General features: G+C 48.8%; 1 protein-coding gene across 5 annotated transcripts in view; it reads right to left on the bottom strand.

Annotated features, from left to right (window-relative positions):
• Positions 1–4,834: 4,834 nt before the first annotated feature.
• LOC146588323 (gap junction gamma-1 protein-like) overlaps positions 4,835–23,202 on the bottom strand; it is a 41,999-nt gene continuing 23,631 nt past the window's right edge. The window contains exons 1-3 of one of the 5 annotated variants that reach the window (XM_085318191.1): positions 16,097–16,346; positions 15,574–15,692; positions 4,835–11,190 (exon numbers count right to left, since the gene is read on the bottom strand). In XM_085318191.1, coding sequence (XP_085174317.1) covers positions 9,923–11,170 — 1,248 coding nt within the window. In that variant the 5' untranslated portion in view covers positions 11,171–11,190; positions 15,574–15,692; positions 16,097–16,346 and the 3' untranslated portion in view covers positions 4,835–9,922. Of the gene's footprint in view, positions 11,191–15,573; positions 15,709–16,096; positions 16,347–23,202 lie in introns of those variants that run through there. The other 4 variants (XM_085318195.1, XM_085318190.1, XM_085318194.1 and 1 more) reach the window with 4 other exon arrangements.

Below are 23,202 nucleotides of genomic sequence, written 5' to 3'. Positions count from 1 at the left end.
AACAGATCTGCGCCCAGCGGTGCCCTGCAACAAGCAGCACAGCCCAGCGAGCTCTGAATTCGGCACTGTCCCCAGCTCAGAGGGGAGGCTTGTCAGACAGCTGCATAAACAGAGCAGGAGGAGAGATAAAAGCAGGCGGTGGATGTGATCTGAGGTGACCTCGGGCGTGCAGACACGCTCTGCCCAGCTGCTGGCGCGTGTGCGGAGGCCGCTTGGCACGGGCAGGGCACGGAGGAAGTGGCTGGAAGGACGTGCCGGTAGTTGGAGCCTTTTCTACGTGGCCTTAAGCATCATCTCTCTGTGCTGCATATGAAAAAAAGGGGCTTTGGAAACCTATCTTTAAATCAGGGCTGAAGATGCAGAGGACTGATGCCCATCGTGCTTTTCCTGGCTGTGACAGGAATATGTACTGCTCTGCTTTTTAGAGATTGGAAAAAGGGGGGAAGTCATATATTTGGAATTACAGCTGGTCTGAAACTCCAGGRTCAAAAATGCGCCATGTACAAACAGGACCTACAACTGTATCCAACAGCTGGATCCAGCTTTGGCTCATGTCTACCCAGAAGGGTAGAAGGAGATTGAGTGGCAATAAAAAGACAAGTGAAAATGGAAGCAAACTATGAAGCCAATTTCTGAGTCTATTTGCTTTTTTACAGCTTTAATTCACTTTTCTCTGGGTTGTCTTTCCTTCTGGCACAGTCACGCTGCTCATAAAGTAGTATTTAACTGTACTCAGTGGTCCCTTGTTGCCTTTCAAAAGGAAAACCTCAGACTTGTAGGATGCAGCACAACAAACTGTTTGGTTTCTTTTTGTCTCCCTACCCAACTTTTATCCACAATGCAAAGCTTATGCAGGGACAGCACTTCACATTAGGTGGCTGGGCTGCTTTCAAACTGATCCTAGGACCTAAAGCTGGATTCAGGGCCAGGTTTCATTTCAAGGAGAGCACACAGCAATGCGTTGTCACTGAAAAGAGGAGACCTCTTCCCTGCCATGCCTGCGCTCCTGACCACCCACACTTCCTACTGCATTCAGCCAAASACAGCATGTGCCAGACCCCCCATGAGCCAGTTTAACTCTCTGAAATATCAGAAGATATAACCTAGCAGCAGTATGCTGGAGGTCTACCTGCAGATAATACGCTTTGGGCTTAGGGAGGCTTCTTTTTTGGCAGTAGTTGTAAAGCGAGTGTAAATGATGAACTTGAAGGCTTCATACCTTAACTAAATAGAAGTGACCTGAAACCTAGTCACAGGCACAACGTGATTCCTGGAGCTTTCCTTTAGATGAGTTTGGCACACAGGGGGTTACTAGAGCRGAGAATTTGCCTGGCATAGTTCATCTGCCGGCCTCTTCCCCCTCCTCCACATCCAAGGTTCAACACTTCATTTGGATGAAGTTACAGTGACTTTAAACCYCACTGAAGCAGCAGGATCCAGCGAACGTCTCCGGCAGGCAGCTAATGCAAGAATTGCTGCTCACACGTGGGGCCAAATGAGCCAATTGCTCCAATTCAGCAAACGTGGGGACAGCTTGCTCCAGTGACCCTTGTCGTTCCTTGTGGCCAGGGCTGCTCCGTGATCTTGGCAGGGAACAGCAGACCACGTTATCCTTCCTAGTGGGGCCTGCCCCCATCCCTCATTTTTCATCTCGCGGCATGTGTCTGAGCTTTTCAGCTCTGGATGAATTCTTACAAAGTTACAAAAGAGGGGAGAAAAGATGCTTTGGTGAACTCTCTCCTTTTTTTTCTAAACTCTTGGCCGATTCTGATGCCAGCAAGATCTTATCTTTATAGAAGTTTGCACTGCTCAGTGTTGCCTGTAAAAAAGGTGAAATATTCTTGCCCTGATTCATGACAATAAATACCTTACTTGGCTAGTACTCTCCGACAGGATAAACAGTGTGAGACTGGGTAGTGTCATTTGCCTTGCCGGTAACAACATTTGAGGCAGAGTTTGCATCTGATCTGCTCTGCTCTGAGCAACAAGTGTGGCATGATGCCACATGGGCTTTCTGCTGCCTTCAAAGCTCCCAGGTGCAGTCACCGACCCTCTTCTTCCACTGCCTGAACCCACAGTCTCAGCTCAACAACTGCACGAAAAATAAAATGTGAGGAAAGGAGTCTGTGTCCTCAGTTCACTTCCATGTCCACACTTCGAAGGCAGCTTAGGACCGTCCAAATACCTTGGCGCTGTGTGGGGTTGGCAGAGGCAGCAGGGAATTTTGAAAGACAAGTTTTCTGCTATACTCAGTCAACTTCTGCCAAATTCTCTGGGGTAAAATATCTGACATTCTCCTCATGATCTCTGCATTAGTGGAAGGAGAGATGGTCATGTTAGGCTGTGCGTGGAGTGATGTGATGTCCCTGGCTAAGCCTGAAGCTCTTCCTCAGCTCCCTGCCACCAAAATAACCTCACATACAGGCACTGGAGCAAAGCAGAAACACTTCTTACAATTACAAAAATAGTGAAAAAGGACAGAAATGCTCTTTCCATTCCCCAGCCGTCCCAGGGCAGTTGCACAAGCTGCCGGCAGCCTCTTGCAGCAGCGAGAGGTTGCTCCAGCAGCTCTCCGCTGTCCCACTGTCCCGAATGCTGCCGTGTCACTTGCTGGCTGCGCGGCTCGTGGCAGCAGAGCAGCCCGTGGCTGCCGTCCGCAAGGGTTCGGCCTCGGTGTTTATTCATCCATGTCTCAGCTAGGCTAGCATAAATCAGGAATAAGTCCAGTGCCTCTTAGCTGCCTGCCCTCTGGATTAATGCTGGTACGAGAAACTCATTTTCTCCAACTTTTTCTCAGTGCATGAACTCTCCTCCACAAATCTGCRGGAGCTGCAGTTATGCAACCCGAACGCTGCGCATTAAATACTCCCCGAGCAGCACTCCAGGAGCTCCCGTCCCCGGCTGCCGTCAGCGGGGACACGGCGCTGCGGTAAACCCTGGCAGAGCCCGGCAGCCTGGCTGGGGGCGAGACGATCTCCCACGACCTTGGAAGGGGAAACACGGGTTGGAGTTGCTTTAAAGAAATCAGTCTGCATGAGCAGAGCTAGCTGCAGTTGTGTGGGAATCTGGACAAGCTCCTGCACACGGTGCGTTGTGTTTCAGGGCAATCGGGTAATGCACCCCTACTCAGACRCTTAACACACCCCACATTAAAACCAGTAAGGCTGCTCCTAAGGGAAAGCTGTTCTGTAATGGCAGTCCTCTACTGGTAAGAAATCTGATCAATTCTCTGTCTAGTCTCTTAAAAAAGATACTAGTTGTTATAAGCCCTCATCTATGTGCAATTATTAGTCAGCATGTGGTAAAGGAAACACGGGACAATGTTAAAGCCAGTGAGGCCTACAGAAGATAGGGTGATTTGCAAGGGGAATAGGTGGGAAATTCCCCCCCCAAAGCAAAGAGGCAGCACAGGGGGGACCTGGCTGCCAGGCGTCATTTGCAAGGAGTGAGCCTATGCACAGAAGCAGCTGAGTGGTGCTGGTGGGGCTGAAATTGAAGGTAAAGCTGTTATTACCATTTCCCAGAGGGGAGTGATTAAGAGCTGGTGAGATGCTGTTGACAGGAATAATATCTGCAACATGGGGCAGCTAATGAACAAGGTGAATCCTGTGATCCCATAGAAGAAGAGGCTCTGGAGAGTCACTGGTAGTTTTAACCTGGCTTTTTAAAGAAATTAGATTTTGCAGTTGCTTTGTGTGTTCCCAAAATGCAGGGAGCTTGAGGCAGCTCTGGCCATTCCTCTTTCTGCTGGGAGCAGGATTGGGAATTAAAGGAGCTCCATCACCCCCTGGCTCTGCCCTCCCTCCATGGACACCATCCCCACCACAGTCACCAGCAGCAGCTTTCTGTCGGTGGGAATTTGGAGGCAACCTGAGYGAAGTGGATTTGGGCTGGTGTCAAGTCCTTGGGGCAGGACGTGGTTGCATGCAGGCCAGGGCACAGAGACCTCAAGTGACTAGGACAGCGTGGGGTTAAGGCTGCTGGCAAGGGGGCTCACTACAGCGTTTGTTTCTGCTTGGCCATAGCTGGTATCAAGGCAAGGCCAGCCACCCAAAGGYGCTTGTACATCCAAGTAAGTCCAGATGTCAAACAGCTCTGCAAGGGCTGATTTACACTATTCCTCAGCCTTTGCTGGTTTGGTGGACACYTTGTTATTTAGCAAAGTTTCTTTTCAGTGTTTCACATAGCACTGCAAGGGGTGTGAGTTGAGAAGCTAAAGGACTTTGGACTRTTGGTGTTCCTTGTGGGCTTCTTGCAGGTTCCTGCTCTTCTCTGTTTCCTGGTTGGAGCTAGTTCTGCAAAGAAATTGTAGAAATCCCCCTCAAAACTGCCAGAGAAACAGAGAAAAATGCATATTTCCATCCAGATTTTCTAAACACTTTGTGAACACTCTTCCCTGAAGATTCCCAGCCGTTGTGAATGAACTCGTCCGCTGTTTACTGTGAGCAAATTTTGAGCTCTTTCAGAAAGGCAGGTTTTCTCGCAAGCGCTTTCTCATCATTCACTCAACTTATCAACTTTCTTCAAATTCTGAGGAACTTGGTGTACTCTGCAGAGTTTTCTTGCTTTTGGAAATACAGACTCCTCTAAGTGGTTTCAGCTCTCCCTGCCTGAAGGAATCGTAGGCAATGATTCATCACACAGAGAGACAACAGATCCCAAACAACCAGAAGGTCAACTGTTTCTTAAGGCAAAAATATTTTGCAGTGATTCATAACCGTATCTGGGAAAATAGAGCTCTTATGTGGCTAAAACAGGCAATAATAGATTGAGAAGAATTTCTTCTCGTCAACTCTCAACACCCGCCTCACGGAAACATTGCACACTTTGCATATTGTAACAAAAACGTAAATTTTATTCCATTTTATTAGTAACGGACATGGAAGAGCCAGTCAGAGTTGGATTGATGTATCTTTGTCTTTTGATCAATGTTTAATATTCTAACTACAGTCCAGATGTAACATTTACACTGAAGAATGCTTACAGATTCAATCTCATACTCCAACATTTTCTAGTACAAATACAGTTAGTACATAAAAAATGAACAAACAAACAAAAAAAACCCCAATCCCAGAAACTTCATAATAGCACAGACTGGTTATGGCCTTGAGTTAAGTTCAAGTATTTCCCAGAGGAATGCAATGCAAGCAACAAGGTAATCTGGCTTTTACTGGGGACATTCCTGGCCCTGAATGGTAATAGTAGAAATGAAAGGGTGGGCACTTTATCCAGCAAAGTTTAGTGAAAGAGTCAACATTTATGATTAGTTCAGCTACAAAACTAAACCCGTCTCATCTGTGAAGAGGATTACAAACTTGTAAAAGAAGCAAAGCATTAATTATATTGCTAGCATTTCTTCCCTGGCTGATGCTGCCTGCTGTTTAATTGAAATTCCTTGAGCAGTCAGCTTCATTTGGGATGTTTGTGATGGGGGTTCTGCTTGTGGTTGTGTTTATGTTGCCTCCCTCTCCTTTTCCTTCCCAAACAGATACGATAAAGATGYGACCTCTCTTATTGTCCTGAATGGAGTCATTCCTGCAAAGGCATTAAAGCGCAATCGTCACACCTTTGTGGCAGTGACTGTGGAAGGACACAATATCCTAAAGGCTTTATAGGTCAAGAAGTGGAGAAGGAATAGAGCAAGTGAGCTGCTCCACATATATAATAGTAACCCAACTCGACATATATAATAATCTTTATATTTTCAGGGTCATCTGCCTTGTGCTGGCTCCTGTGGGCTGCTTGAGTGGGATGTGGAAGAACAAGGGTYGCTTCTCCTCAGTGTCAGAAGAGCAAGCCAGGATGTGGCAGGTGACCGTGCATTCCCCAGTGCTGCTCAGACCAGGCTGGTGGACACTGGAGCAGTTCTGCCAAGAACATATCTAAGCACTTGGAAAAAAATGGGAAAGAAGCAAGATTGTCCCCATTTCACAGGGAGGAAACTGAGACAAACCTGAACCAACCCCAGTGCAAAGCATTTTATACACTAAAGTTGTTTCAAGCCTGACAGATGAGCAGAACTGGAAGAATGGCAGGAAGAGTGGTTGTCCTGTCTCCCTCCCTGCCGGATGAGAATGCTGTATTGATTGCACAAGTGTCTGTCCTGGCTCTAGCACTCATCAATATTGCAATTATTGACTGCCACTATGGAAAACAGTGTGTGCATATTAAATGTGATGGTGACACCCAGCAGGAAGAGGCTGCAAATTTGCTGCAGATTGGCTGGTTGTTCAAAATCCTCTTGGCAAACTGGATCACTAGTGGGAAAGCAAAAAAAGGCAGGTGGGGGGACAAGTGCAGAGCAAGGGCAGGAAGATGCCAGCTGCAAACACGTAAATCTGCGGAGGGGGGCTAGCCCCAGGTCTGCAGCAACAGGGGCATCAGGGAGGACCAAGCTGTTTGGAAGAGGCAGAAGAAGAAGCTTAATGGAAGAGGCATGAAGAAGAGCTGGGAAGGTGACGCCAAGGCCAGCTCTGCAGCAGCGCTGCCACCAGCACCCTCCACTTCTACAAAGGCATGGACTGGCTGGTGGTGGTTCAAAGACAGCGRTGAAAACCACACTGGAAACACAGCTCTTGGAGAAAGGTTGAAGGGACAGGAGTTCAGSTTAAAGCAGACTCGAGGGATATGAAAATAATGTTCAAATACCCAAAGATCTCTGCGCAGACAAAGGAAATAAGCTGTTCTCCATGTCTRCTGAGGGCCAAAGTCAAGGGCTGCAKCAGGGGATATTCATGTTAGCCATTAGGGTTGCCCTGTGGTTAGGCTGTGGCACTTCTGGATCAAAATCTGCTCCTCATTTCCTCACAGTGAGGCAGGACAGTTCCCAGAAGCAAGAGCACGAGAGGTACTAGTGTTCCTACATTTGATGACTTGCTTGTGAATCTGCAGGTCAACGGGAGCCAAGGGACCAATCTGAGTCATCAGGAAATGCTCAAGCCATGCCTTGGGCTGAGGAAGGTTTTGCTATTTTGGGCAGGAGAAATCCAAAATCAGGGCTCTCACCGAGCACAGAGCCTGCCTGCACTGCATGGGAAGGACAAGTTTTGCCGGGACCGTGATGTTGCTAGTCATCCCGAAGGAATTGAGAAAACCCCGCACAGCAACCGTGACTCTCAGAGTGTCCATCCCTCCCTTGGGATCACAGCTTTAAATACATGCTGTTTCCGTAGAGGGGGTAGAAAATAAGCAGGATTCACATGAACGTCTTGTGCAAGATTGTGCCCTGGACAGCCTTACTAGGGTGCAAATCACTACCCAGCAGGATGTCTACTCTCCTCCCTAGCTGGGCTGTGACCTGGGTGCTGGGTGGCTCTGTCACCACCACCATTTCCCCTGCATTGCCCAAGCCACGGAGAAGGATGGATTTCCACACAGAACTGTCCGATGGGACAAGGAGTAGCAGCGCAGTCCTGCAGAGCAGTCAGATATGTTTCTCTCCCCATCACCGTGCTACAAACTTTAGGAGCCTGTGCAAAATATGTGGCATATAGGCCATGCCTGTAGGTGATGGATGTGGGTTACCACTGACCATTCCTGCTGGGGAGATTCACTGATCCTCCTCCTGGATCCAGTGGATTGTATTCAAGCGGAAGATCTTTAGTAACAAGGAGCAGACTGCTCCAGGCATTTTATCAATGCCTTCGGTGGGACCAGGACCAAGCCTCAGTGTATTCCCCAGACTGTTAAGCAAAACAATATTGAAGATTTGCAGATGAATACCTCACTGGATTTTTTTTTTGATTTATCCTTAAACCTACATTTTTACCACCAGCACTATTTTCTAATGGCATTGCACAGATTTATTGGTGTTACCAGGTGCTGAAGGTCATACTCAGGTGTATCCACGTGGCCTATGGGCCTGACACAGGCAACCTGGAGACTTTTGATCTCAAGGACACGAGGAAGACAATTAGCAAGCAGTAACACAGGTCCAGTGGTAAAGAAATACTGGCACGGGGGCCTGTGTGTGACTTCATCTGGCTTGCAGCGCCCTGAGGAAGCAGCAAGTGCATTTCAGCATGTGGGCCGTGCTGCCCTTCATCGGAGATTTACTCATTTCATGTCAAGTTTGCTCTTAAAATGGGGATTTACTCATTTCATGTTAAATTTGTTCTGCCTATTTAGGTTCTCCGGGGTGGTGAATCAAYGGTTTGGCTCCTGGGAGGTTGTGAGAGCATCTGCCAAGCCACAGGCATCTCAGGAAGATCTCTGCTCTCTGAAGGATGTGACCCACTCTGAGATGCAGCAGATCACAGTGCAGTAACTGATTTCAGCCTGTACCATTTGACAGCAGATGGTCTTTTCCTCAAGCCAACAAAACTATATATATAACTATATATAACTTTATAGTAGGCTTTTTTTCCCACTTTGTCTTACTGGATGGTGACAAAGCCACAGGCCCATAGTTGTACAAGAAACATGGAGTGAAACTACCCTGACAAAGTATATTCACAGGAGCCTAGCAGGAGCCTTGGAGCTCGGAAGCTCTTTTTAACATGTCCCCAAACTCTCGTAACTGCAACCCTTCCCTCCTGCAAAAAAATCCAAAACAAGACCAAAAAAAAGTCTCATAAGCTAGGGAAAAACTTGTTACTGGCCTYGGTCCTGTCCCCACTGATCTTCTGCTGGGTGCCCCAAGCAAGAATGTGAAAAGTTGCAAATTCCCCAGGTGAACCTGTACCTGAGGGCTGCTCCAGGAGGAGGATCAGCCGTCGTTCTGGATCAGCCGAGTTTACCGAGTGAAGGTGGAAGGCTGTAAATTTCCAGCAGGTTGATATTATGTTTATATGYATGTRTATATATACACACATATATATACACACACAGTCACACACACACAYATATATATTCACACTGACATGTCCATATGTGTCCATATATATACTTACATGTTCACGCAGACACGCACCATATAGACACTGCATAGATCTGTGCTCTGCCACTATTTATAAGGGTTTGATTAAGCAGAAAAACAAATCTTTCAGCACTGATCCTCCAATCTCTACTAAAATTTAGCAAATAAAGATGTCCAAACCCTTTACAGTTTTGTTTTCTTGGTTACATAAAGGCACTTTTTAATGATGTGAAGTAGCAATTTTTTAAAAAATGCTTTAAGTTCAATGATCCCCATCACATCTGCAGCAAGGGCTACCCAGAAACCACGACATTGCAGTTCCACTGCAAACTCCTGCTATGGAGCGTTTGATCATATTTGATTTTTGTTTCAATGTGGAGGAAGAAAAAAAAAATAAAACCTTGAGCGCAGCGCTATGCTCTGCCTGTGTAGGTACAGTCACTGCGTTTCTGCCCCATAACCTGACGTGCGTGCCAGGTTACAACGCAAAGCACAAATCCCCGTTGCGTTCGTTTCCAATGATGCCTGCTAATGCAGCTACGGATTYGGACAGGAAATTAGCCGTAAGCGTGTCATGAAAGCTCACGCAATGTGTCAGCTGTTTTCCCTTTTAATCAAGGGATCGGAAATTAATTTTGATTAAGGATATTTAGTAATTAAACATTCCCTAACCTACAGTACACTATCCTCACACTGCAGGGGAGGAGTTGATCACTCTAAGGGTGACTTCTCGTCTGAATGAGCAGCAGCTCCTCTCCCCATCGCAGTGCGTTGTCCAGTCCCTGTTGGGGGACACGGCAATGACCAAATGGGTCGGATATGCGAAGGCTCCGACCCTTGCTATTGCTCGCTGGAGGTTCCCAGCCGGAGAACGGCTTGGAAATAGAAAGGAAATGTCTCTTGTTAATGTACTAGAAGACAACACTAAATTGGTCTGAAACTCCTTTTCACTGCTGACTTCCATATAAAAATTGTGCCTGTGCCTTGTGAAACGAACTCAAGACAATACTGAAAAACAGAAACAAATAAAAACCCCACTTACACTGCCCTCTCCTTTTAAACAAGCTATATCCATACAGATGTCTTTCCGTCTTTGCTGCTTGAGCTTCCTTTCTCTGAGCAGGCTTTGGGTTTAGCACCTTGTTTCTCCTGGGCGGTGTTGGCCCTGTTCTGCTCTACCACTGTACCACCCGAGGCGGGACTGCTGGTTCGGGAAGGCTGTGTGTTGGGTTGGGTGCTGCTGTAGCTCTGAAACGCTATGTCTAATTGCTCCTGGGCCACTCGCAAGTGTTTGTGAAGGGTGGACAAGTCTGCTGGGATATTCTCATCTGGGCTTGTGCACTGCTGCTCCTGAGCGACATTAGCCAAGTTCTGCTCATGGGCCATCAGGCTATTGGGGATCTTGGTGGACTTCTCTGATTTCACTACCAGGTTATACTCAGGAGGGCAGGAGATGTTCTTTGGGTAGGCGTAGTTGTACGGAGGCTGCCTAAAACTGTTGATTTTTCGGTTACGAATGGCGTCTCGGATAGTCCCAAATCCCAGATGAAACATCTCACACATGTTGAGCAATAAGCACAGACAGCTCACAACATACATCACCAGGAGAAAGATCGTCTTCTCTGTTGGCCTGGACACAAAGCAGTCCACAGTGTGAGGGCAAGGAACTCTATTGCAGACATAATAAGCTTCAACTTCAAAACCATAGAGAAGATACTGCCCTACCAAGAAGCAAACTTCAAATGAAGCTCTGGCAAGTAGCTGGAAGACATAGATTTTCATCAGTCCTTCTTGCTGGATGCGCCTTCTCCCATCGTGCTTCTGCTGTTCTTTGCTTTTAGGCTTGGCTTTGTCTTTTTCATTTTCTGCTGTATCATCAGAGATCATGGGCTCCTCTTCATCTGCCTCCATCGGGTCCTCGAGGTTGCGCACCGCTTGCCAATTCAAAGCAAACTGCTTCTTCTTCTTGAACCCTTTGAACTTCTTCTCCTCTTCCGAGGAYCTGGCGATCCTGTGGATGGCATAGCCCAGGTACATGACCGAAGGGGTGGATATCATGATGATCTGGAAGACCCAGAACCTGACGTGTGATAGCGGCGCAAAGGCATCGTAGCAGACGTTGTCACAGCCGGGCTGCTTGGTGTTACAGGTGAACTTACTCTGCTCATCGGAGTAGATGGACTCTCCTCCAACTGCTGTCAAGACGATGCGGAATACGATCAGCACGGTGAGCCAGACCTTCCCCACGAAGGTGGAGTGATTGTGAATCTCTTCTAGCAGGCGGGTTAGAAAACTCCAGCTCATGTTGGTCATAAGGGCTACTCAGTTATAACCTGAAGGAAGAGAAGGAAGCAAAAAAACATAACTATAACTTAATGTCTGTGGCAACAGTCAGCAATAGCATCAGTCTGGTGTTGAGGACTGAGCCGTGGCCAGCACAGGGACATGCTGCACCACCTTGATAGGAGGCAGGGACACGTGGCTGCGCTGGATGTACGTAAGTTCGTAACAAGAAAAGCTCCAGCATCTATTAGATTCCTGTTACCCAATTTATTGCCTCTTCCAAGACATTGCTCAGCTGTAACAAGGCTTTGGGGGACTGTATAAATGAACAKAGGGGAGAAGGGGAGGCACCTAGGCACAAAAAGCTTATTAACTTGTGAAAATCTCTTGCATGTGTGTCAGTGCTCAAGCACTCCATGAGGGAAGGGATACGGGAGGCRCTGAATGTGGGAATAAGAGATGTTCCCCACATCATAGAGATTCACACTGCTGAAATAGCTTTCATCAGCAAGGCCAGAAAAATGCAAAGAAAAAAAAAAGTCAGCAGAAGAATGGGAATATTTATGTTTTCAGGCTGACATCTTTTAAGCTCCTTTTGAAAAACAAAACAAAACAAATAYTTAAATCAAATGCAGGCTGTTTTAAAAATAACCTTCAAAAGCTTTCAGAGAAAACCATGCGACTGTTAGAAGACCTGGACAGCTGGGGAGGAAGAGCTTGTAAAAGCCATTTTGGGCTTAGCTTGACTTGCAATTGGGCCTCAGCCCARCCTACTTGGGTTACCCCCTAGCCCAAAGAAAGACATGCAGCTATTTGACTGACAGCAGCCCTGAAGTTACCTGGGGACTCATGACCCCATGATGGAGGCCAGGAAACAGAAAGCACTTGCTAATTGCTCTAGCCAGCCTTGGATGCACCAACACAACCCCTTGCTCGTTCTTTGGACATGTGCATCCTGCACTCAGCATCAGATGCCAATGGCACTAGCACACTCAATGCTATCATTTATCGATGCAAAACGTGATGATCCAATTATTTTTCAAGCATAACTCACCAGGACAGGCATAAAATATATTTAAAAATAGGCTGTCCAGTTAGCTACTTTTTAATCAAGCCATTTTAAAAATGAAGGAAGAGGGTGATCATTATATTTTTATGCTCAGTTAGATGTTTTCCTTTTATAGGTTTGCCATGGAGCATAACCAGGACAGAAACTRTTCCTTACACCAGTAGGAAGAAAACCAACCCTAGCTCCGTTGCCAAGCAGGCAATATAGAAAACGCTGCAAGACACAGCTCTGCTCAGCGTGTGCAATTCCCTCCCCGAGGGAGATGTGAAGAAGGACTGAAATGAAACAAACATTAAAGCAGCTCCAGGCTGGTGGCGACACGATAAGGAAGGCACCAGACTTGAAGGGCATCTTGGTGGGGCTCCTGTAGGGACAGTGGGGCTCTCAACTTGGAATGGCAGAGGATGGGCTTGTCTCTATGCTGCAGCGATATGTTTCCTCCACAGCATCTGGTGGGGATTTCTGCTTTGTAAAGCCATCATTTRCTTTTGTTTCTGTTCACATCATGTTTGATCTTAGATAGCTCAGRTGAGACTCAGTGCATGGATTAAAAGGCAGATTAACATCAAGGTGCTTGTGCGCTTGTGCCTTTTAAATCCAGCAGAGCCCAGAGAGCAGTTCAGCTCACCCTCCAGTAGACACCTGCAACAGTTCTCAAGCTCTACTGACTACGAGGAAGTTCTCYGTCTTGTTGGCATGGAGGCACCTAATGACAGATAGTGAATGAGGTGCCTGTGAGCCAAATCTCATCTTTGAGATGATGCTTGCTTCTGCATCCAACAGCAAAGAGGGGGTATGTTGGTGGCAGGTGGAGGAGTCAAGCACGTGAGCATGGACATGAGTGAGTTATTGTGGGGTAACAGACCACGGCAGGGTATTACGGCTCAGTGGTAGCTGCCCCAGCACAGCTCTTCCCATGCCATCACTCAAGGCTGCACAGAAGAMAGGGAAGGAGCTACCATACCTTTACTGGGGAAGTCTAACCCCCACYAAAGTCACCCCTCGGTTCAGCCCTGGCTCATTCATGGAGATAAGTGTCCAGGAGGCCATGAGCCATGAGCCCTAAGGGTCCCAAGGGGATTTTGCACTGGTTTTACGTGAAAATACACAATTAGCCACAGAGYTTCCATGGCACAAGCCACAGCTTGACCCCGCTGGCTGCTGCGGGGTGGGTGGGAAGGAGCCCTCATGCAGCTGCTCTCCCTGGTGCAGTGGTCTGCGGACACAGCCCCACGTGGAAGCAATGAGGGAAACGTGACTTGCTCTATTCTCCACATTGTGTCTTTCTGGAGTGTTGTTTTCCTCATGCTGTGTCTTCGGATATGAGCCAAACGCAGCTGGTTTGCTCAGCGCGAGTTTCCACACTGCCGCGGGAGGGAACGATGCGGCCTGAGGCTTGAGATCCAGCTAAATTCCTTCAATGTCAAGAGCCCTCGAGAGAAGGCAGATGGAATTTTCTAACCCTGCTATTTCTAGATCAAACAAATCCTCTGTGAACCCAAAACCCCAAGTCTTCACACGGTGGACTCAGGCAGCAGGAGCGCTTTGCAGATGGTGGTGAAGGCTGTAATTCTTCTCCTACAGCTGGAGAAACTGAGGCAGAGAGCAGGGAGGCAACTTGCCTCAGGCTGGCTAACAAGCCAGAAGAAGAGAGGAGGAAGGTCTCCTGCCTATCCCGAGCTTCTCAGTTGAAGCACAACAGCCCTGAAAGCCACTGGGACCAAAATCCCCATCTCYTGTCCCAAAAGTGACTCAAGCCAGCAGTCTCCTGTGTAGACYGGAGGTATCTGCAGCAGTTTTGTTTGGGTCTGTTCAGTGTACCACCGTGGTTTCTGGGGGTTACTGTAACCGAGGAGAGTCCTAACACACAGCAGGCAGGGAGAGGGTCCGCTTGGGTCCCTCAATGTCCAGGAAACCTCTGTGATGGTGAGTCTCCCTTGCCATGTCCCCCATGGTCATTATAGAAATGCTATTGCAGATACAGTCACTGCAGAAGAACGTGGAAAGTGATCTCTACAGAGAGATTTATTAWGAAAATGGGTTTTATTAAGGGCAAGGTGTGAAGCACCCCCTCTTTAAGTGATTTTTGCTCCTTTAAACTCAATGGATACATTTCAAAGTGTCTTTAACGCTGCTGCTGATTTGTATCTGCGCTCAGTTACGGGCAAAATGGGGAGTTAAAGTATTTGCAGGATTACTCYGGGCACTCGGCCGGGCTCCAGCCGAGGGGAGGCTGGGAAGGGTTAGGCCCCACTGCGTGGCTGTGCCGTAACTGCCTGCTGCAGGACATGAKGCGTCCGTCTCCGCAGCACCTGATGCCAGCAGAGGCAGGGCTCAGGACGCGCTGGAGCACGGGTCTGCTCCAGCCCGACTACTCCTGCGCCGATATTTAGCCACCCACCTGCTCCCAGCTGCACTTCCAATTTCCTGCAGGCACAAAATCAAATTTGTCCTAAAACGTGGCCTACTAATGTCATGTCAAGCACTTCTGTTCATTTCAGAGCTCACTTAGGAGGTCTAAACTGGGGCTAATTTACCATTTTGCAATTGTTACTCAAGAATAAAATTACTAGAGAGCTGAGGAAGCTTCCAACAAGATGTTTTGGGGCAGTAAGGGTCTGACCTGGGCAACCATGGATTTGGGAGTAAATAGCCAAGGTTTGATCTGCTATTTTGCTCTGAGAAGGTGGTCTCTCTGACCGTTACCAGCTACCAGTCATAGCTGTTAGTGCCATCCTGAACAGCGCAAATCCTACTAGCTCGGAACACGTGCCGCCCTCTGTGCACATCTGGATGTGCAGCAACATCTGCAGGAAACAACCTCGCGCTGTTGCTGCATCCCACAGACCCCACTGCTGCCTCGGTGCACCGGGACGGTCCTCTGTGCCCACCTTCTTCCAGCACCACACTGGAAAGAGCCCACGGAAACGAAGGAAAACCTGCTCCGTTAAAACCCTCCTGCAATCTGCTCCGTTAAACTTTCAGTGCTTTTTTACAACCGGCTGGCTAGGAAATCTGCGCATTCGCTACAGGCAAAAATGGGATTTTAATGCCTTTAACTGCTTGAGGATTTTAGGACCCCGTTGCATTTTGCAAGCARTTGTCAGGCAAGCAAGCTTCCAATGCTCACGCTGCTTCTGCTGAATGAGCAGGATGGCATTAGGAAAAGACTATGACTCTTCTCAACATGCAGCTACCAAAGCACAGACAGGCAAAAAGTCTGGAATCTGCTACTTCAAACACAGTTTCTCTGCTCAGTAAAAAAGGTTATAGTCCATATCCCCGGGCAAAAATAGGAGTGTGGAACTAGAGCAGGTAGATGGACTAGATTATAACATGAGGGTAGATTATCCAGCTGAGTTACCTGCCGGAGAGATCACGCCAGGGCATCTCCCATCCCTCGGGCTTTGCAGTCCGTTCATTCACTATTATCTAACTTCACCGGGCTTCTCCGCGCTATTTCACACGCAGYGTATAAAATACCTGCTGGGTAAACGTTGCTCTTTGAAACAGCTAYGAAGCGAGCAGTGGCACCGTGTTCCCAGCTGGTCCTGACCCAAACCCCACGCGATCCAACAGCCGCGTTTCTAGAGCCCCCTAAAATGGTGCAAATGGAGCGCGGCTGGGTGGAGGGTCCGCCTTTTCGCTCCGAGCCTCGCGGTTAGCTCCCGAGATCGACCGGCGCCTCCGTGCAATTGCAGCCCCCGCTGCTGGAACTCGGAAAACTTTAAAACTTGAGTCTAAAATAAGCAGAACGAGGAGGGGGGGGAAGAAGCAGGAAAAAAAAAATCTGCTTTTGCTGGAGGTCTTCCCTTTCTGCTCCRCTCCCCGCCCCGTTCTCCGCTTGTGTAAACCGAATTGAAAACACAACAGAAAAATCTACTTACAGGGACATAGTGCGTGTCCTCGCCGTGGGTTTCTGCCCCCAATCCGCATTCCAAGTTTTTCCCGCGCTCTGGAGCCCGGCGCCCGGCCCTAGATAAGCGGCTGCCGCCGCGGTCAAGCCATGCCCCGGCGGCTCGAACCGAGCGCTCCGGGGGGAAGTATTTAACGGGCCGTCAAACTCCGCCTCTGGGCCAACGCGCGCGGCCGGAGGACCCGCTGGCGCCCACCGGCCCTTCCCCTGCCGCCGCCGCCGGTGCGGGGCCGCCGGGCGGCTCCGCGAGCCCTGGCCGCGGCTCCGCGAGCCCGCGCGGCCGACGGGAAGGCGCTGCGCGGCGGGGCAGAGCGGAGCGTTGAGTTTAAGCGCGAACGAGCCGCCGGTCCGTGGCAGGAGCGCTGCCCGGAATTTGGCCGCCGAGCTCTGGCGGTGCTGGGAGTAAATTCGTAGCATCGGTTAGCGGCGCTGGTAACAGCTTTGCGAGACAGAAAGCATGACTAATAGGGAACATGTGGAAAGTACATTTTGGCAAAAGCTCCGTGGGCAGAGAGTTGGTGGAGAAAAAAAAAGAAAAAGGGAGAGAGAAGCAAGACTCACTACTGAGAAAAACCTATTTCAGGATCCTGCTTTGCTGCACCCCCAGGCCAGGCTCCCTCTGAAAGAGCTCATGGGTTGAGGTGGYAGGCAGAGCTCCCTTCTCAAGGTGGGGGCTGTGGTGGGTTTTTGAGCACGCGGCGGGTTTTCTTGGCTTCTTTGCAGAAGCAAAAGACATATAAGGACATTTGGGAATGAACGTGAGACCTAAGGCAGATGGAGAAGAATCCCCCTCCTGATGGTCCAGGGATCACTCCTGTTCCCCGCTATGTTCATGGGAGCCTTGCTGATGCTACACCAGGGCTGGGGCTCCAGGTTGCTGCTGAGATTGAGATGGGGAGTCAAGGCAGAGTGTCTCTCCAGAGGCCAGGAATRAGGAGAAGGAAGTGACAGCAGCAGCCAAAAACACAAAAAAGGGATCAAGGGGAGAGGGATGTTAGCAACCGTATGGTCTATCAGGAGCTTTCATCTCAGAAGGGTCCTGTCAGATTTACAACTTTTGCAGAAAGGTTGAGGTTACTCAGAAATCCTGAAAGAGGGTGGATGGGCGCTCTGGAGCAGCTCACTCCGATGCTCTTGGAAGCGGTGGYGTCACTGCACCGAGCCATGCTGGCCTCACACTTTGTGCTGCTGGAGGCTGCTCTGCAAGAGCCAACGGGTGCGTGAGCCTGCTCCCATCAGAGCTCAGCCACACGGCACAGCCTCACACTGATAGGCCCTCCGGGGCGGGGGGGATGTTTCTGGATGTATTGCAGTGACTTTCTTGAAGCTCTTCAGATAAATAAAATGACTCTGATCACRCGCAGTTATCGCTTAATTTCTTATTCAGAAGTAACCATCTCTGATAGGCAGGTGAAGAGAGCCCAGCGTTAAGTTAAATGTAGGGATGGGCATACGTTTGGACATAGGGAACGGATTGGACATAGGGAATGGATTTTTTTTTTTTTTTTTTTTTKGCGGGGGGAAATTAGCCCTTAAATGAAGTTAAATTCTCATGACCCTGCTGCATCCTTCAGCTTAAGCATATAACACTCCTGCAAAGCTTGCACTCTCAAAGGACCTGGTGGGTTAGGGAGTCGGTTGCAGAGGAAAGCACCAGATTTGTACCTCTCTCTCCAGCAAGGCCTCAATCTTCTCAGAGATGTCCCACTCACAAGCCATTGCTTGGCTAAGTATGTCGCACAAGACCTTGGTGGTGATGGCCACAGAAAGCCCGGGCTGCAGCTCAAGCAGGATGGCTTTGCCAGAGGCACAGCCAGCAGGCTGTGAGATGCTGCACCTCTCCAGCGATTTGGGCACTGTTGTCCCATCCCTCCCTTCACAGCCAAGACACCAGAAATGGGGCAGGTTAATGCACAGCACTACTTTGGTCGTATCCAAGGGCCATCAGACCTGTGCTGAGTGAGGGCTGTGCTCTTCAAAGCAGACAGCATGCTGAATTAGCTTTCCGGCCTTCAACATGCTGCTGAAATCCTTTCATGGGAAACGGGACCTGCCTGAACACATGGTGAGGACCCCAGCTGCGACAGAGGAAATGTGCAGCAAGCCAAGGCCATGTTACCACCACACGGTTCCCAGGGCTTGGGGCCGGCCTCCTGCCTGCCTCAGGGAGCCCTGCAAAGGCCACCAGCACAGCAGTGGTGACCTTCTCGCTCACGCGGACCTTGTGGTCCTGCCTTGTGGCAGCCTGGTGTGCCACCTCCATACGTGCTACACTATGGTTCCATGCAGGACCCTGTGACTTCCAGCATGTTTCATACCACCTTCCTTGAAAAGGCAAGTGCTTTGAGCTCCTCAGCTTTGMGGGGTGACTACCAAGCTCTCATTCCTATCAAAGACCGTGGCAAAACTACGACCAGCTCCAGTCGGAGGAGGACGGAGCTGCAGAGGGTATAGTTATTTATAAATAACTATCTGAGAACACTTTCAGGCTCTGCAGGACTGCAAGGAGCAACTTAGAGATAAAAGGCAGCTCGGCACAGTGCCGGTCTCGTGGGTCGGGCTGCCTTTCCCGGACCTTTGCTTTCTAACCCGCACGGGTTATTTATACACCCAGCAAGCTCTCTCGGTGGAGGTCTTCTCGGGGTGGCTGCTCTTTGGGTGACCAGYGCTCTGTCGGCTTCTGCCCCCGGTCTTCGGCATAGCAGATAGGACCATAAGCCGGGTGCTAAGCAGGCGGGGAGCAGGAATGTTTTAGCTCCGTTTTCGCTGTCAGRAGGGACAGGCTGTGGGTATAACGGAGACTTGTGCAATTCTGGCTCCTCCTGGGAGCCGTCTATCCACCCAGGCACCTCTCGTATTTTAGAATATTGATCCATGAACGATCATGTCATAAATGTCTAAATAATCCAACTAAAATGAGTAAGCGTTGGATGCTAACAATAATCAGAGCTTAGTATTATGTCTCCTGCTATGTAGTGACACGTAGCAAGCAAAATTATCTAGTCTGGCCCAACCTCTACAAATCTCTGTACTGCATTGCTCTGATGGAGCCGATGCATTTGCTTCTCTGATTTTCGYCTTTTGGTTTTTCAGTCAATCCATTTCAAAACTGTATCAAATGAAGAACCGCATCTTTGCTCAACTGAGAAGCTTGCTGTTTAAAACGCAAGCCGGGAAGCAACTTTACTAGGCTGAGACAAATTTCACAAAACTGAAACAAATTAAAAGCATCAAATTTTGAGCTTGTTGGAAGCTATTGGATTTAAGAGCATCGTTGGGCTTAGGAGAAAGCAGAGTTACATGCCTGGGGAGCAAAAACATCTGAATCCAGCAAATGAGGGTAGTCTTGCTGCAAAGGCACCGGATGGGGACTGGGGAGAGAGAGGTAAAATTTAGGCTTCCTGACAGGCGGAGGTGGAACCCAGGAGAGATCCTCGGGCTAGAGAGCAACCAGAACAAGATACCAAAGCTGTCTAAAAGGGAAGTATAGATTTTGCAAAAAAAACCCTCTTCTCTTTGCAAAATCTAACTCCACTGCAGAACTGCTGATTTTTTTTTTCTTTCAGCATTTTTATTATTCTGTAAATGGTGGGGAGGTTTATAGCTTTACCAGTGAACGATAGGGTCTCACGGTGACAGTACAAGGGAAGGCACCTCTTCAAAGCGTCATGGCTAAGGAGGAAAGAAGTGGCAGGTTTTAATCTCATTAGTGCGTCTGCTGTAGCCGGGCTGCTATTTGCAGCCTCATCGCTTTATCAGAGCGCTGCTGTTCTAAAAATGGCTAATGGCTTTAAACAGAGATTTTGCTCAGGCATAAACATATGCTTCAGGGAACGGCGCCCTCCTCTATAAACGCTTCCTCCTTTTCTGAAATTCCCTTCTTCCTGCCATTATCCTCATTGTCTTCAGAGCCGCCGGTCCCTGCACCGGGAATTTATGGAGTTGGAAGAAGAGGACCAGCCCCATGTCTGTGTCCAGCCCAGGTCACCGACTCGCCCCTCTCCACCCCATGCAGCCTGACAGCTCACGTTTCCTAAATGCTGCATCCCGAGAGGCACCTGGTCTCGTCCTGAAGACTCGGAGATTCCCGCTCCTCTCTTTCACAGCGTGTTGCAGTGATTCCTTGCCCCAACTTTATCATTTGCCTTGTGTAGCAAAGCTCTCTGCTTCAAAAACTTTGTGTTTGTGGGAATTGGAGTGGATAACTCTGGCTACGGATAGGTGGCGATAAGATGGAAAAATGAGGACTGTGTCTTAAAAATCGGAAAGAAGGGAAGAAACATACTCCTGCTGCGCTGGTGACCATACCTCTCCAGGCTAAATTTGAGGCATCCAACCTCCCTTTAGCTGGCAATAATAACTCAAGAGAAAAAGCAGGATCTAAACGCTGACGGGCTGGGTTTAGGACCACTTCCAGCTCAGCAGTGCCTTTCTCCCAGAGTTATGCCGTGGTTTCCTTCATTCCTGGAGAGCGAGACTGCTGTTCAAAACAGTAACTGGTGGGATTAAGGCCAATTGTCCCGTTAATACATCCCCAGGAGCCGTTCAGGCGCTGCTACACGGACACCAGGGTCGACCCCAGCAAAGCGGTGATGACAACCACAGAGCAAACATGCCATTTGAACTGCAGCGAGCCAAGACACCTAGCCATTTCTCATCGGGCTCGTTCTTTTCTGATCTCTGCTTGCATTCGTCTGTGCTTGCTAGATGAACCCAAGGAAGCGCCTGACCGGGACCAGAATATCGCAGCTGGTGTCTGGTTCTTGCAAGGGCCAGACTCAGATCTCRCATGTTTTCAAAAGCCTATGGAGATTCTGGCTATCTCATGTAAGGAAATTTGAAAACTAGGTGAAAGCTGTTTTCATTAAAGCACTCTGAGAATAGGAACTCTGAATCTGAATTTCCGTTAGGTTTGGRCCATTTATGACCACGGTAGGGCTTCTGTTAGTCAAAAAGACAAAAAGATAGGTCAGAAAACAGAATTTGCTTTAGTTTGCAATTGGACCAAAAAGATCAAAGATATTGACAGAGTGAATAAAATCTCTGCTCAGTAACATTGAAAGGTGTCTTTTTGATATTCCTGAATGATGACTGCGGAAAGGCAAAAACACTTGACTTTGAAAGCATAAAAAAAGTGAATATAGTTAAATAACAGTAAAAAACTAGAAAAGCCCAGAGGAAGCATTTAAACCCAGGCCAGTGAGCAGAAATGATTTATTCCAGTTCTTCCCAGCTGAAAATTTCACTGTCACGAGCACGTTCTTGAGATCAATTTCGGCATTGACAAAACCACATATTTTTTGGACAGGCCTCTTTCTGTTTAAAATTGCAAGGCTGATTTTATTCTCTATGGTAACACGTGCCAACATACCAAAAGGCAGCAGAGGAAGCGTGAAACTCTGCAGTACCGCTACGGACGGCGCTAACATTAGAAAGCCACGCTGCCTGGCGAAGCTCTTTATAGCATTTTTCTATCTGTCTGTTCTTGCTCCAAAGCAAGCACAGTAAAAGCAGGGATCTGCCTCAAGAGTCAGAGGTCTCCGCAAAGGCCAGAGCAAGCAATWATTTCCTTCTCTATTTGCTTCCCTTTCCTGAAGTAGCCACGGAAGAGAAGAGAGGACAAAAGTCTATCTCCAGCCCCACCCGAGCACTCTTGGGGAGCAGCTGGGCTCAGCGCCGACCTACCTCTCTCCCTCAAACTCATCGCTGTTCCCCGAGCCCTCATAACAGGAAGCAATAAAATTTCCAGCCAGCGTTCCCGGCGCTGCCTTTTCTAAAGCTCATCCCTATGAAGTGAGGCCAGGCTTGACTTGCCGTAGACCTTCCTGAGCTTGTACAAAAGACAAAAAAAGGGGGGGAAAAAAAAATCAGCGGAAGTCAATCCCGTAGCAACAATGGCCGTGCAAAAGTTCACGGCACATCACCTCCTCCTGTTAGTGCCCCCCGGTAGCTCCTCCTTTAGCAGTTCACAGAGCAGAGGTGCATTAACACAAACGAGGGCAGAGGAAAAAAGACCAGAGTGCATGGGAAATATTCGGGAACACTGGAAAAGTCAAGCAGTACTGAATACAGCCACATTTCACATTTTTGGCTGCTCCAAAAAGGTGTTTTTTTTTTCCTCTCACACCTGTGAATGGGCAGAGACAGTACATTAAGTGGGAGCTTGGAAGAGCCCCAGGAAAAGGGAGCGGAAAAAAAGGCATGGGGAGCAAAGATTGGAAGGTCACCCCCAGCTTCTGGGCTCGATTCAAGAGCTGCTAGGGGAGGTCCCCTGGCTTGCGTTGAGGTCCCCTGGCTYGCAGTGAGTGGACAAGAAGGACGGTCTTCCCTGGTATTCAGCTGCATGAAATACGTGTGCACAGTGTCAAGAGAGAGAGGGAGGGGACAGGAGAAGCCAGTGACTCTGGACCCAAATGAAGGACATCTAAACAGCTTTGCATAAAACACTAAGCCTCGTCTGTGCCTATATTTTGTGCACTGGGGGTGAGGTGCTCCTGCTGATCCTCTGATATAGGAGGTCACACTTCTGATCCTGTTCTGGTTGCCACACACCTCAACCGGCCAGATACAGCGTGGCAGTGAAAGGGTCACCGCGGCCAGCTTTACTACTTATGCCCAACCGATGTCAGTCTGGTGTTAGACCAGCTATGTGTAGCAAGGCASAGGACAAACTCATCCACCAGGATTTTAACTAGTTTCATACCAGTTTTGCCAGAAAAAACAGGTCAAGGCAGAAACAGGCATCAGGAGAACATTCACTAAATGTTTTTTTTTTTAATAGAGTGAGAAACCCAGTTGGGAAGTGAGATGACAGCAGCACACCAGGACATAAATCTGTTCATAAACTGAATCWCTTTCAGTGGGCCTTGTCTCAGCCACAGGCCCCAGCAAGGCCAAGGTCCTACAGAGAGGCAGGCTCGTGGTGGGCGGCCTGCAGAAGTGAGGGGCAACAGCCRAAATGCAGTTCATTCCTTGGCTGTGTGAAAGGCAATAACCTGCACGACTGAAGGACCATGTCTTACCGACGCCTCTGCTGGAAGGCAGCATTTCTGCTAAGGGGGGACATGCCTCTGGGCC

Source organism: Rhea americana, unplaced genomic scaffold, assembly GCF_003343005.1.
Source record: "Rhea americana isolate MKP2758 unplaced genomic scaffold, rheAme1 scaffold_524, whole genome shotgun sequence".
NCBI classification, from domain to species: domain Eukaryota; kingdom Metazoa; phylum Chordata; class Aves; order Rheiformes; family Rheidae; genus Rhea; species Rhea americana.
The sequence above is the reverse complement of the archived record's forward strand: the minus strand, read 5'-3'. Positions and strand labels throughout refer to the sequence as shown.